At 38.9% G+C, this 14,511-nt stretch overlaps 1 protein-coding gene across 8 annotated transcripts in view; it reads right to left on the reverse strand.

Moving 5' to 3' along the window:
- ATG3 (autophagy related 3) overlaps positions 1–14,511 on the reverse strand; it is a 35,559-nt gene that overhangs the window by 12,437 nt on the left and 8,611 nt on the right. For 7 of the 8 annotated variants that reach the window (XM_082304584.1, XM_082304583.1, XM_082304582.1 and 4 more), the window contains 7 exons: positions 13,263–13,370; positions 11,155–11,204; positions 9,076–9,157; positions 8,517–8,551; positions 7,603–7,758; positions 6,806–6,933; positions 579–647 (listed from right to left, as the gene is read on the reverse strand). In XM_082304584.1, the coding sequence (XP_082160710.1) occupies positions 579–647; positions 6,806–6,933; positions 7,603–7,758; positions 8,517–8,551; positions 9,076–9,157; positions 11,155–11,204; positions 13,263–13,370 (628 nt within the window). The remainder of the gene's footprint in view (positions 1–578; positions 648–6,805; positions 6,934–7,602; positions 7,759–8,516; positions 8,552–9,075; positions 9,158–11,154; positions 11,205–13,262; positions 13,371–14,511) is intronic. The other variant, XM_082304588.1, reaches the window with a different exon arrangement.

Genomic DNA, 14,511 nt, shown 5'->3' on the forward strand with positions numbered 1-14,511 from the left:
CAAAGCATAAGTAAGATCAGTTACCTTGCTAAAAGAAGATTCTAATTGTGAGGCATTTGATATTGATGTTCAGAACTGTTTCAGTACTTTTCATTGCTTTTTTGTCAGCTGAATGTTTTACCAAGATACTGGTCACATGCAGAGTAGAGAATAATGGGACCTCTACACCTTTCAGAAATGAATCTTAGATTCAGATCTAATACAGAAACTGCTGTAACAAGAGGAGTGACTACACTCCAGCCAGAGTCTATGAACCTCCAGCCTCATCCTCATACACTGGGATCTCCGTTTCATACTCACAGCTACCTCCTTCACACACCTACAAACAAAGGCTCAATCCCGTCCCTTCAATCCTACCTACTTTCCCCATTGCTCCTGCCACCCTCCCCACCCCCCCAACAACTGACGAACAGAGTTTGTTTGCACAAAGGAGCTCATCCCAGAACTCTAGTAAGCGCTACCACAGTTATTTACTGCTTTCACACACAACTGCATTCCAGTTTAGGAACCTTGAGGTAAGAGCTCCTTACGCTGCAAGAAATCTGTAAGAATACCACGTAGTAATGAAAAAAGGATACATGTGAACTCCAAGTTCTCCCCCACCTTCTGCAACAGTCTCGATTATTTTCTTCATCACTTCTGCATGCCTGAAAAACAGATCAGAAACAGTGAAAATATTTTAAGGAAAAAATAACTCCTTCATCTCAATAATATTAGGTTTTGTGCAAATTAAATAGTTTTGGACCGTTAGCTTCAGAAGCAGCAAGAGGAAGCTTTCAGTTTGCTACGGAAAAAAATCTCAACAATAACAGAAAATTAATATTAAGTGATGAATGTAATATTATTTGCCAGCTCCCTACATTCACAAGGAAAGAGAAAGATGTTCTGTGCTACAGTGTAGACTGAGTGCTATAATGAGAGTCAATACATATTGTGTGTCACTAGTGTAATTGTTAATTACTAAATGCCACAGAAGCCACCAGAAGGTAATCCTCACCGGCAGCAAGACACCAGAAGTTCCCAGACAACCCCTGAAAAAGATGCCTAAAAATTGCTGCAACTTTTTTAGCTGCCTCTGCTGCGCTCCTAAATTTGTAGAGCTTACGAGGTATCAAACACTTACACAATTCATAGTTTCCTAGGAAAGGCAAGCTAAACCAGCCCTGCAGAAATTCAAAACTTGCTCTCAGACTGACTTAGGATATGGAACCTTCCTCTGGCTACAGCAGTAACTTGGGTTCTGTGGCAGATCAACAGTTTCTAAGCTACCTGCTTCTCTCTCGTGACTCTGTTATTGTAAAGCACTACAGGGGAGGACAAACATTTCTTCAGGTCACTGTGTTTTGACATTAAGTCATCAGTGACATACCAGACCTACTATGAACCACACAAACATTTGCGTACAAAGGTAATCCTGGGAATAGAACATGGAATCACAGAATAGCTAAGGTTGGAAGAAACTGGTCATCATCTAGTCCAACCCTCCTTGCTCAAGGAGCAGTAAACCAGAACAGACTGCTCAGGACCTCGTCTGGTCTGGTTTTGAATATCTCCAGTGATGAAGACTTCAAATCTTTTCATGACCAGTTAAAATTCAGAAGTAATGGTCTTGTGTTCAGGATAGTTCTTATACCCCATCAACCTGGGGATGAAGAACATACAAAATCAGAGGGGAGAACTACTGTATGGTTAATATATGTTTTATTTATATATTTTTAACACAAACTCCCAGGTTGTATAACTCATCTTACTTTTATCTGTACTTCACCTTTGTTTTAAATTCATGATTCTGCATGCGATCTTTATCGGTGAGGTCACATAGGGCTATGGACAACCACCTACACAACACTGCAAGCTAGTTAACAGTAGTTTAAAATACTTGTCCTGAAACAACCTATATGCCTACTGAGAATAAGGAACAGTGGTAAGCAGAGTTTGCATAACTTTCTGACCATGCTTTGATACCATTATGCAAATCTAAATAGCTGGCCAGTAACTGGCATTTAGAATCATAGAACCATTTAGGTTGGAAAAGACCTTTAAGATCATCAAGTCCAACCATTAACCCAGCACTGCCAAGTCCGCCACTAAACCATGTCCCTAAGCACCACATCTACAACAGCTTTTAAATACCTCCAGGGATGGGGACTCAACCACTTCCCTGGGCAGCCTGTGCCAGGGCCTGACAACCATTTTGGTAAAGAAATTTTTCCTAATATCTAACCTAAACCTCTCCCGGTGCAGCTTGAGGCCATTTCCTCTTGTCCTATCACTTGTTACTTGGGAGAAGAGACCGACCCCCACCTTGCTACAACCTCCTTTCAGGTAGCTGTAGAGAATGATAAGGTCTCCCCTCAGCCGCCTTTTCTCCAGACTAAACGCCAGTTCCCTTGGCCACTCCTCATAAGACTTGTGCTCTAGACCCTTCACCAGCTTCGCTGCCCTCCTTTGGACACGCTCCAGCATCTCAAAGTCCTTCTTGTAGTGAGGGGCCCAAAACTGAACACAGTACTCGAGGTGGGGCCTCACCAGTGCCAAGTACAGAGGGACGATCACTTCCCAGTCCTGCTGGCCACACTATTTCTGATACAGGCCAGGATGTTCTTGGCCTTCTTGGCCACCTGGGCACCCTGCTGGCTCTTATTCAGCTGGCTGTTGACCAACAGCCCCAGGCTCTTTTCTGCTGGGCAGCTCTCCAGACACTCTTCCCCAAGCCTGTAGCATTGCATGGGGTTGTTGTAAACCAAGTGCAGGACCCGGCACTTTGCCTTATTAAACCTCAGACAGTTGGCCTCAGCCCATCAATCCAGCCTGTCCAGATCTCTCTTTAGTAGTAATTCAGTAGTTACCTCCAAGGTTAATCATACTGCCAGTGACTGCAAACACTAGGAAGGAAGCTGTTGCAAAGTCACCAAGACACACTGTGAACAGGAACATGCAAGTCTGGGGAAATACTAAAGGTCAGCATTTGTCATTTGCTGTGGTGTTGGTCTTTGCAAATCAGCTAACCCTCACAGCTGATTCCAATTCTGGATCCTCCTGATGCCCCCGCAGAACACATGCCGTATCAAGTGCCAAGGCCAGTTGCTTCTATATAGGAACCTGGCTGCTGTCAAAACTTAAGCTTTGACCTCATCCATAACGGCGGACTATGGCACAGAATACAGGTCACCCTACAGCTATTAGAAGTCTTTAACAGGATACTGGCTCAACTTCATCCATCTTAATAACATTTGTTCTTTTCTGTTTTCTAAGGACTAGTTAGATATCTGGAATACCATAATGGCCATAGTAATGGTCATGCTTACTGTCATACAGTTACTCATGAAAAGCTTTGCAGGTGCTTTATAAACTTTCAAAAGTTTGTTTCCTGTTTTCAGTTTCTTCCTATAAGAAAATTTTCAGGTATAAATATGAAGTATGTATACCCCCTCAATGGAAAGAAATAAGATAACTTTGGGAGAAATGTCATCTAAAACACCCTGCTATCTAGAAATCTCAATTATTTTTTTTTTTTTTTACTTCTGAATAAAAGTCCCGAAGAAGTAACTCTTAATTCAAGACGACTAAATACACTACATGCTCACCAGTGCTTGTTCTGGGATCTGTTTGTAGATCACCTGAGCTATGAAATAGATCAGACATTTAGAACAGCTACTAAAATCACCTAATTTACTTTCTGGTATATCAACCAACTCTTGAGGTGGTTCAAGTAATACAAATGAGTTCCTATTCATATTCCAAGTCAGAAATACTGCTGTTCCTATTGAAAATAAATTGAGATACACAGAGTTAAGGCCATACATTAAAGGGTTAAAAATAAGTTAAAAGAAGCTGATTTCTTAGATTGATTAGATGACCCTTTATGCTCTCATCAGGAATGTCACTTTCCAGCTGAAGAATCCCTTTCCTGCTTTGCAGTTGACCAAAGATGTCAGGCAAAATACTTTTTATTAACTTCACATTCGAATTCACCACAGCTGACATACTGACATTGTCTGAGTGTCAGCTGGAACGGAAATACACATCATCAGAATGTACAAGTAAAAAATTCCCCCCCCGACATATGGGGGTAAAAAAGCCCAACACCAGAAATTATTCATTCCCCCCTGCCCCTTGCAGTTCATAGAGATAAAAGGCCATCCACAGGGCTTTCAGTGTAGTGGACAACAACTATAAGCTTCCATAACAGAGGGTAAAATGCAAGACTTTAGGACAGTATACTTTCAAGGAAAAAAAAAAAAAAAAAAAAAAATCACCCATGATTTTGATTCACTGTCTGTAACTGCTCACACACAATGAGACAGGTGTGGAAAAATCCACAAATGTCATCATTAGAAGAAACATTCAGAATTCGCAATAGTCAGTTAACCTTAAGGTCTGCAATTCACTAATCCTTGCAGTTGCCTCTAGTCACTTCCCTGCAGATATTTAGAGTACATAAGAAGGAAAAAGAGTTCAGAAGCCTGTCACCATTTATTCTGAAATAGAGAAAAATAAGCCCTTGGAATTAGTGCAAGTAATTCTGATCTAATTGTAAATGTGTTTAGTAGTTAACTAGTTTGATAGTCCCTTCATAACACCCACATTAAAAAGTTGAGAATTGTGATTAAACCAGTTTGCAGCAATTAACGAGGAAGTTGACTATGTTCCTCCCAGTACCATAAAAATGCTGACAAGAAGTACAACTTACAGCAGAGCTGCAAGATGAACAGTTTCAACTAACTACTCAAAATAGAAGCAATCTCAAGCAGCTGACAGCGGCACCCGACTGCCATTTCTTTCCTTTCTCTGACGCATAACATAGGCATATATACATCAGAAGAAACAGCCAAATAAGTTTAGGACCAGCAAATACCCTACATTACACGATTCCTGTAACGTGCAAGGAAGCAACAGCAGCAGAACTAGCTAAACACTGGTACATCCTAGCTGAATTAAGAACAAAACAACATTTTCAGCTATTATTTTTCACCTCAGAAGCCCAGACCTTGTTAGCTGTTAACCCTACCAATTTAAGAAAATAGAATAGCTCACCTCGGAAAGTAAGAGAACATACTTAAAACCTCCATTTTAGATACACTGTTAGCCTGTTTCTTCACTTTCTTCTTTCTGTTAGCCTCAAGATGATCTTTTCAAACCTTTCTGATGTTAAGCAGTTGCTGGTCAACCAGATTGCTTTTTGAGAAGGACTAGACAGTTTCCTCCACATTTAAGACTACCAACCAACCTGTCTCACTGTGGTATCAATCATCTCTTTCATGCTTAAAAGACTAATTGGAACAAGTGCCATGATGCAAACCATTTCTTTGAGTGTAGATGTGGATTACATAACAAAGGGCCTGGCACTTCACTGGCTTCAGAGGAAGAAGTGAAAACGTGCACAGTTCTATTCTTTTCCTAACAGTTTTCTAAGTTCTGCTTCCTGTACTACTCTTGAGCACCGAGACTGATGTTTTCTCAGCTCTACTGTTTTAGTGTAAACCTACATCTGAGGATTTAAAGACCAACAATAAACTTTACCACTTTAAAATTGTCTACAAGACAGCTAAACCAGGGAAAAAGCTATTTCCCAGTTGTACAATGGCTTCTCTGCTCAATATTGTCCACATATAAGCCTGACAGCTTGGTGAAAGCAAAGGCTGTTGTAAAGCAGTAGTTAAAGAACTATGAACTAGAAGAAACACGAGATAAAGATTTACAAACCCCGTGAATATACATTGTCATAAGAGGATCAAAAGCAGCCATAAACTGCTTGGTGCAAAGCTCTCTTGCTCTCTCTGAAGAATGGTGTATATACCCTTCCCAAGACTAATCTTACAATCAAATAATTCCTAAACCAGAAACATGAATGTTTTGACTCTGTAAAAACTACCACAAGTTTGTCAACAACTAACTGATTATTCGACACCTCAGCTAGTGACATGGATCCCACAAGTGTTTCTTTAAGTCAAAAGAAATTACAAGACTCAAAGAGGCAATCCGGACCTTTTTTTTTAAAAAAAACACATATGCAAGACTACAAAGGGTGTCTCTCTTTTAAAATGAGATAAAAGCCCAAACTCATATCTCTAAGACCTTCTTACTATCAAGAAGCTGAGGAGTTACACTGTTTAAGATATTGGCTCTGTATCACTAAGACACCTAAAAGGGTATTAGGGCCTACATCTAAGACGAAAGGCACATTTCAAAGATCTAGACAAAATATCTGTGCAGCTAGTCAAACTACAGACTCCCTATGTCTTGGGTGAGAAATGTGGAAAATGCAACAGAAAAGACCCTAAAAATGCAGGTGTGTTTTGCACTTGTATTCAACAAATATTTCTATGTGGCAATTAGAGGACCTCTATTTATCAGTGTAGAATTTCAAGGACTTCTGGGGGAGTGGAAGGTAGGTATTACAAAATAAGAAAGAGTTATTTCATGTTCAAATAGCTTTTTCTGCTCCCAAAGTATACATTATACTTTTACCCTGCCAAAAAAAGCAGCAAATGAAAGTATAGGAGAACTTTCTTTTATAGAGTTCTAGTAGTCTGCCATCTTCTGGAGTCCATAGGAAAGTGGAGGAAAAGCAAGTTGAGCAGAGAAAAGACAGCTCTAATTGCAGAATACACTTGTGGCAGTGAGCACTGGAATGACTTCAGGATCGCTGGTGTCTTCCTTTCATACTGCCTCAGAAGCTGACAGACCACTGTTGCAGCCAACTGTGGAAATGCGTCCAGAGAACCTGAACCAAATCCTTAACAAGATTAGTGAAGTGCCTTGTGCCTGCATGCTGAATCAGACCAGGAAAAAAAAGACTTACCTGCATGGATGAACTGAGCACATGGGAGGTGGAGGAAGATGAGGATGGTTTTCAATGGTCACTGTTTTCTTGACGTGATCTTGACTAATATCTTCATACATATGCTCTACTGTTAAAGGCTGCCGTTGCTATATGGGGAAAGAAGAACACAAGAACAAAAGCATTACTAACAAAATGTTTTGCTCCTTCTCAGCAATTCTATTATCATTAACAGGTATTCACCATAAATTATAAGCATCTAATATACAACAGTTTTGAAGGTACACTGAAAGAACAGTGTGTTAAAATCCGTATGGTGTAGAAATAGTACTGCACAATTTTTTCTTTTTAATATACCAGGTGAATGGTAAAGCCAATATATTTGAGAACCACCTAGATTCCTATCTAGGTATTTGAGCCATAAGCCCTAACCAACTTTAACTCAAGAAACTTAGTCATTAAAGGGAAGAGTGATTTATCTAATCCTCTCCCTCTGAAGATCATGAAAACACATACCTGCTTACTTGACTAAGTTTACTGGAGTTATTACTAGCTCTACAGAGCTAACAGAAACTCAAATGACAGAGCCCGATTTCCTTCCCTCCAAATATGCTTTGTTACAAAGTACAATTTTCAGTGAAATTGTTCCTACCTCCTGCAAGTACCATAAATCCTGTCTGCAACCCTGACTGTATAATGGTTTTCTCACCATTTTTTCCTTTAAATTTCTACTGTGAATAAACAACAAAACAGCCTTGCTATTTGGCACTGTGAGTCTGATTTCACAGAAGTGGGAAACAAAACCAACATAGCTATACCTCATCGTATCCAAATAGCCAGAGCCTTGGAGTTTGGTAATATTTGTCATAAGTGATGTAGAGGTCATAAGTTCTAGTCTGTAGAATAGCATCTTCCCCTCCAACATCAACTTTAGCTTTGTTAGCTTCTACAATCTGTCTTGTGTCAAGCGTTGCCTGGTTCAAGGTAAAAATGACAACATTAGTATAGTCTTGTTTGGGTTCCCTCCTCTCCCATCCTAAGTAGTTACATAAAGCCGTAAAACTGAAATTACTGTTCTTAAGTGAGCATTAAAAAAACGTAGGCTTTTGGGTTTTGTTTTTAAGTTAGGAGTATCAGTTTCTCTCCCACCAAGTGGTTTTGGTTTTATTTTTGGTGGGGTTTTTATTTTTTAAAAAAGGTCCGATTTCTTAAGGAAGCACGCAACTACATTGTCACATTCCCCCCACTTCTTTCACCAGTAACTTTTGAACCCAATAGACAATTCCAAAGAAATTCAGAAGGCAGAGGTCTCAGTTTATGCAGGTTCATGAAGACCTTAGCAGAGTACCACGAATAACGGCGCCTTCTGTTTTCTCTCAGGACAGTCTGGTGCATCGGTGTAATCTATTGAACCGCTCATCCTCCACATGTAAGCCCTGAGAACAACCACTGCATTTTTTTATCTCTTGTGAATACAGCACTATGTGCAAGCAGAGCGAAAAGGATCAGCAAAAAAAGCAAAATTACTGTGATCAAAATCTTCGAGGACCTAAGAGTTAAGGTTACTGCAGTAGGTTGGCAGGAGACAAATCCATAGGAAACCAGGCTCAGTAATCCCACTGATCATAACAAGCTTGTTATCTCAGCCATTTGTTATCGTTACTTTTACTTTGCTTGTGCTCATATTGGTGATAAGCATTGTAACAGACAAGACAGAGAACTGTTCACTCACATCATCTGTCTCCAATAGCCCACTTTCTTCATACTCTGAAAAGAAGACCCATAAAATTCTGTGTTCAGCTTTTAGCTAGTCATCATATTTCTCATTCATAAACAACTTCTTTAAAACAATCTACATGTATCTAAAGATGTTTTATTCAGGTAGACTTTCCAATCCCCAAACCAGACTATACCTTTTTTAATACAAATTTGACCACAACTACAGCAAGCACACATGACGAGCAATCCTTAAGTGGTTTTAAGTACGCAGATTGAGTTTAAGTGTAGGTATGAAGCAGGAAGGAAGCTGTGCTAAATCCCTAATTTATACTTGCTCGGGTCTGTTCTGCTCCTCAAATTAATTTCCCAGTCACTAACCTTTATGCAGGTTTCAGCACACAAGTTAGAGTAAACATGCATCAATAAGAACATACAGAAGACGATAAAGAGCATATGCCTGCTGAATTTTTCAGCATGCATTCCATGAAAAGAAAGAGTAGTGTTTTCTTAGAGTGTATTGCTTTAGTTAAAGGCCTGAAATAAAGGATGTCCAACCCAATTTAAGGAAATACCTTCCATGTCTGCAGCTTCTCCTTCATCTTCCTCATCATCATCTTCACAAGATGCTGAACGTTCTGGTATTTTTATATTATCCTTTAGAAGTTAAGTTGAAAACACTGCTTTAAAGACTGATGCATCTACACAGCCTAACAGCCCCAGCAACTTTAAGGTATAAGTCCAGTCAATACATCCAGCAAACCAGAAAAATAATTTCTGCAACATTGAGAAGGACTATACTGAACTCAAATATTTGCTTATTAACCTAACTTAGTTTCAGAAGTCCTAGTATGACATTAAAAATCCACCAAAAAGTTCCCCTTTGACTTTGTAATCTGGAAGGATTTAATTCCTAAACAAAGAAGAATAAACATGGTGTTAAACAGCCCATAATTTCTTTTTAAAAACCCACCTATCTCAAATGAAAGGCAATGACTAAACAGCTATGACTGAACACGTAGGTTAAGATTTTTTACATCCTAACCCACAGCCAACTGTGCAGCAGTTATCATAGAGTAAGCTGGAAGGGACCCATGAGGATGATCAAGTCCAACTCCCTGCTCCTCGCAGGACCACCCAAAACTAAATCATATGACTAAGAGCATCGTCCAGTTCCATAATTGTTTTTAAAACACAAGAGAGTCTCAAAAGATATCACATTTTGATATCATTGTCTGAGGAAGCACAGTCCAACAGAAATGAACATAGCACAAGCCCTCAGCCAACTTTTTCTTTTGAGCATTGCGAGCCTACGCATAGCATTTGAACCCAACAGGCATCCCCAGTGAAATTCAGGAGAGAGAGGTCTCTATTGATGCAGGTTTCATGAAGACTTTAGGAGAACTCTCCAAATAATGATTACAATTAGAAGCTGCTCTAATTGTAAGCATCAGGTGGCTGGTTTCCTCATTAAAAAAAACCAAACCACAACAAAACACCAAAACCAGAAAGAAACTCAAGTTGTAAAGTGCTTTGGCAAACAGAACATTAGCAGAAAAAGAGTTGTCATTCTGAACTGGACCCGTGATCCAAGAAATTAAGTACTGTACAACAAGTGAGGTTTTTCTACATACAACATATTAGAAGTGAAATCAAATTCATAACACACAACAGCAGTTATGAATCACAACAACATTCTGCGAGTATTGTGTTTCACAGAAATAGCGATCACCTCTAGGTATTCCTTAGAGTGTTTCCTCCACCCTTATGTTACTGACTGGTGAAAAAGCAGTATTTTTACTATGTTCACCACAGTCTCACTTGAAATACATGTATTTCACAGTTCATCATATCAACAGCATTTTGAGCTGTTTACAATTATGCAGTAGCACACGGCAGCCCATTCTCTTTCCCCCTAATTTCTAGAATCCAAAGCTTTGTGCTTGGTTGGTTTAACAAACTCATAGCACACAGATAGAACTCCACTTTAACAATCAACTAATCTTTAAAAATATTTTGTGTCTCTGACATTCTCCACATTTCTTAAACATGTTAACTAATACATTTCCATTTCAAGTACTTCCAACTGTTCTCAGTTTCCTGAGGACTTAAGTTTCAGATTTGGCTCCTGCTGCAGAGTGACTTTTTGGAAACGTGCAGAACTGATGACTTTGTAAGACGTATACATTTAAACAGTTTTAGTACTTCTAAACCTGAGAGCACAAGCCTGTCAAACAGGACCAAATCTGTTAAAACTCAGCTTGCACTAGCTAAAGATTACGAACAAATACTTTACATCCCTACATTATTTTTCCATACAAAAATTTCTTTACACTGGCTCTCCAACCATTAGTTTCTTGAGACACAAAGGTGTGGTATCACTGTTAACAGAATTTCATTTTCAGTTTGTAGCAGCCTGGCACAAGAGCACTGGCTAAAGACATTCCAAAAAGAACACTGCCTCAGTAAATGCACAGTAATAAGGAGATGCACATGCTTAGGCTAATATCACGGGCTCTGAAGGTACATCTGCAACACACCTAGTGACAAAGTATATTATAATCTTTCACAGGCAGTACTACATTGCCGCAGGTAAGACTTCTATTACCTTTAGGTCCTGTAATAAAGCAAGAGGAAAATTTAGAAACAAGTACCTTACTGTCTAGTGTGATCTCCTTAACTGCTTCTGTTGCACCCACTATACCTGTTAATTGAACACAAAGTTTGCGTTAAAAAAGCTTGTTTCTTTGTTACAGAATAGTATAGAAAGAGGTTGCAAAGATTTCCGAAAACAGCATATGATCTTTCCAAGTTATGTCTCAACAGTTTCGATACGTGAAGGGCTGTTTATTTGGTATTGGTAGCATGCTTGGTGCTGGACATCCATAAACAAACCATACCAGTAACATGGAGCACAACAGCACAGCTCTTGCACGTCATACAAGTTTTGTTGATGGAACACTGCAAAGTAATTTGGATTCATAGTTTAAGGAATTTTTGCATAAAAGTGAGTTCAGGATAGGCATTCACATCACAATAATGGAACTCAACTTCATGAGCAAGGCATGCATTTATGAATATTTCTGAGTATCTTGAAAGCCAGGTGTTCTTGACAAAGCAATAATGTAGCAGAACACAATGCTTTTAGCTGAAAGAAAGTAAGGGTAAAAAACATCCCAAATCTTAGTAGTACCAACTCTTAATGTTCCTCCTCATTAGCTTTCTAGTGTTACTGCAGCTCACTCAGTACTCTTTGGGATACGTGACAAGATTCTGCTTTGACACAGTAAATTTATCTAATTAACTCTTCAGCTGAAAGTAAGTGACATCATAATGGAGAATGCACCTGGAATCAAGTAACTGTTCAGCAGAAAGAACTGTTTAAAGAAAAGGAATGCTAGTTGAATGCTGCTTGGAAACAATGCGTTTCTAGTGGCTGTGTGATCACTTACATATTTTTTTCCCCCTACCATAAAAAGTGGTGTTATACAGGACATCTATACGGATGGGTGGAAACAGATTTTTTTTATCTCCTTTGACGGTGTTTGGAGACCTGGCCAGGCCTAGTCAGAGTCTTACAGTTGTGCTACCACAGCACGTGGCCCAAACCAATCAATCCTAAAAAGAAAAACTTGGCAGAGGAGTCTATCCACAACAGTGATGGAGAATGCATCCTTAATTCAAGGATATGACAAAGCTATGTCAAACTATTTCTTTGGTGTGGGGTGTTCAATTATGAACTGCAATACATTTAAGAATTGCCAGTGATTAAAAACGTACATCTACAGAAACAAAAGGCATCTTCTCCCACCCTTTTTCTCCCCAGCCTGGCTGAATTATTTAGAGAACTTCTTCCAAATTACAGCAAAAAATTTATACCAAGGAAAGTAAAAACTGAGTGAAGTACTTTCTAGGTTTGGAAATGGTAGAGAAAATGTCACTGAAAGACAGAATTTTATTAACTCATGGTAGAGCATGAAGAAACAGACTAAAACTTATAAAACTGCCAATTCTTAGAAAAAGAACAAAAGGATTTATAAGAGGCTGTGCTAGGAAACCTAATGAAATAGATTTGTGTGAGCAATAATTTTTAGACTTCTTTATAAACACAAGCTCATCTAAGGACTTAGTATAAAAAAGGATCATCTCCCACACTCATCTCTAAAAATATATACAATATAACAATATTTTCTTTCTTTTTAGTGCCCCCTCCCCCTTCCCTGCAGTGACCTCAGATACCAAGATAATAGTTTCTAATGATTCCCCCTTTTAGCTCAATCCAACAATTCAACAGAATGGAAAACACTGAAATAATTAAGTTAGATGAGGTCATAATTAAGATAAAGATGTCAACATGCTTCACATGCAATTTTACTGAAAAAAAAAAAAAAAAAGAAATACGCATATTCTTCTAACAAATAATTTAAACCAGCATTCTCTTCACAGGATCTCCTTACTAAGGAATGAGTCACTATGCAGCTCATTTTTTCAAATAACTTCCTAGAACTTTAAGAAGAGAATACCGAAATAATTTATTGCCAACACTTCTAAAAAGTAGCCTGTTTCAGGCATATAACATACAGTTAAACACCTGAGCAGTCATATACCAATCAAGTGGGTAGCTGGCAACGTAACTTATTCCTTCCAGATTAGATACTAGTACACAGCCATCTATACATAAGAAAGATTTTGCTTTTTAAGAGTGGAAGCTTAAAATCTTTTAGATTACCAAACGCAAAGTCTGAAGCAAGACTTTGAATACCTGCATTGTGAAAGGTGTCTACCCATCCCCCATCACCATCATCTTCTTCTATAATTGCTTCCTGCTCATCTGAGTACTCCATCTGCTTACATCTTTTGTAGCACGGCACTGCAAAAAATTGCAAAACAAAATGAATGCAGCCATTCCTATACAAAACCAGACTGTAGCAAAAAATTATCCTACAAGGCCTTCTGAAATGTGGTAGCCTCTCATATATCCTTATTTAAGGAATCCTAGAGCTAAATTTCAAATGTAAAAGCATGAACTTAAAAAAAGTTGATGTGCTGTACCAGATATTTTATTTCATTTACAGCACAACACTTGCAGTGGCCTTAAAAGTTCATCCTTCTGTTACTCATTAGAGCATTTTCACACAAACTCTTAAGGATTAGAAAATAATTAACTTCTCATGTCCCAGGCTGCCTATCCATTTGCTAACAACTGGAGACAACCTATTAGTTTTCTTCACAATGCTAACAACTTTTAGTCTAAGTACAACTTTGCCTGGATTAGCACCAGTTTACTGGACTTATTTGTCTTTAGAATTCTGCTAAAAGTTTGCATTAGCTATTTATGCGACATATTAGGTATGTTTAATTATCAATTAACATCTAGAAGTTTAGAAGAGGTTAGAACTAATGCGTTGTTTAGAATAACTTCAGTCATGTGCATTACAGAGCCATTCAAGGACAGATTTATACAAAGTTTTCAGAAAATAGTCAAAGAAAGAATGCAGATCTGATTAAGGCCAAACAGACATTTTCTAATACCATAAACAAGGACTACGTAACAAATGCTCCTTTTCTACTAGCGTGGAGAAAAAAACTGCTGCATGAAGTGCAGAATCTGTCAATTGCTCTTAGACATTTCAGAACGGGAGAAGAGGGGCGTGAAAGTCACAGTGAAGAGAAGTCCTCCAAAGACTTCCAAAATGAGGTCTGTAGGATGGCTCCTGGCCTCACCCATAGCCCACAACTTTTACTCAGGTGGGTAGGCCAATGTGTCACCATCGGCAGGAAACACATTATCTTGAAATGCCATCTAGAAGGGTCAGAGCAATGTGGGATCCTGGAAGTGGGGGGGGAAAGAGAAACAAAGTAGATCATGTGGCCATCAAAACCATCTTAGGAAAGTCTGTCCAACACTACCATAAGTATTTTTCCAGGATGGTGCACTGCAAGACTCCAAAAGCCAGCAAGTGAAATCAAAGCACAAAATACAACCCAGTGCAGGTAAAAATCTCCTCAGG

Source organism: Platalea leucorodia (assembly GCF_965183815.1).
Source record: "Platalea leucorodia genome assembly, chromosome: 2".
NCBI classification, from domain to species: Eukaryota; Metazoa; Chordata; class Aves; order Pelecaniformes; family Threskiornithidae; genus Platalea; species Platalea leucorodia.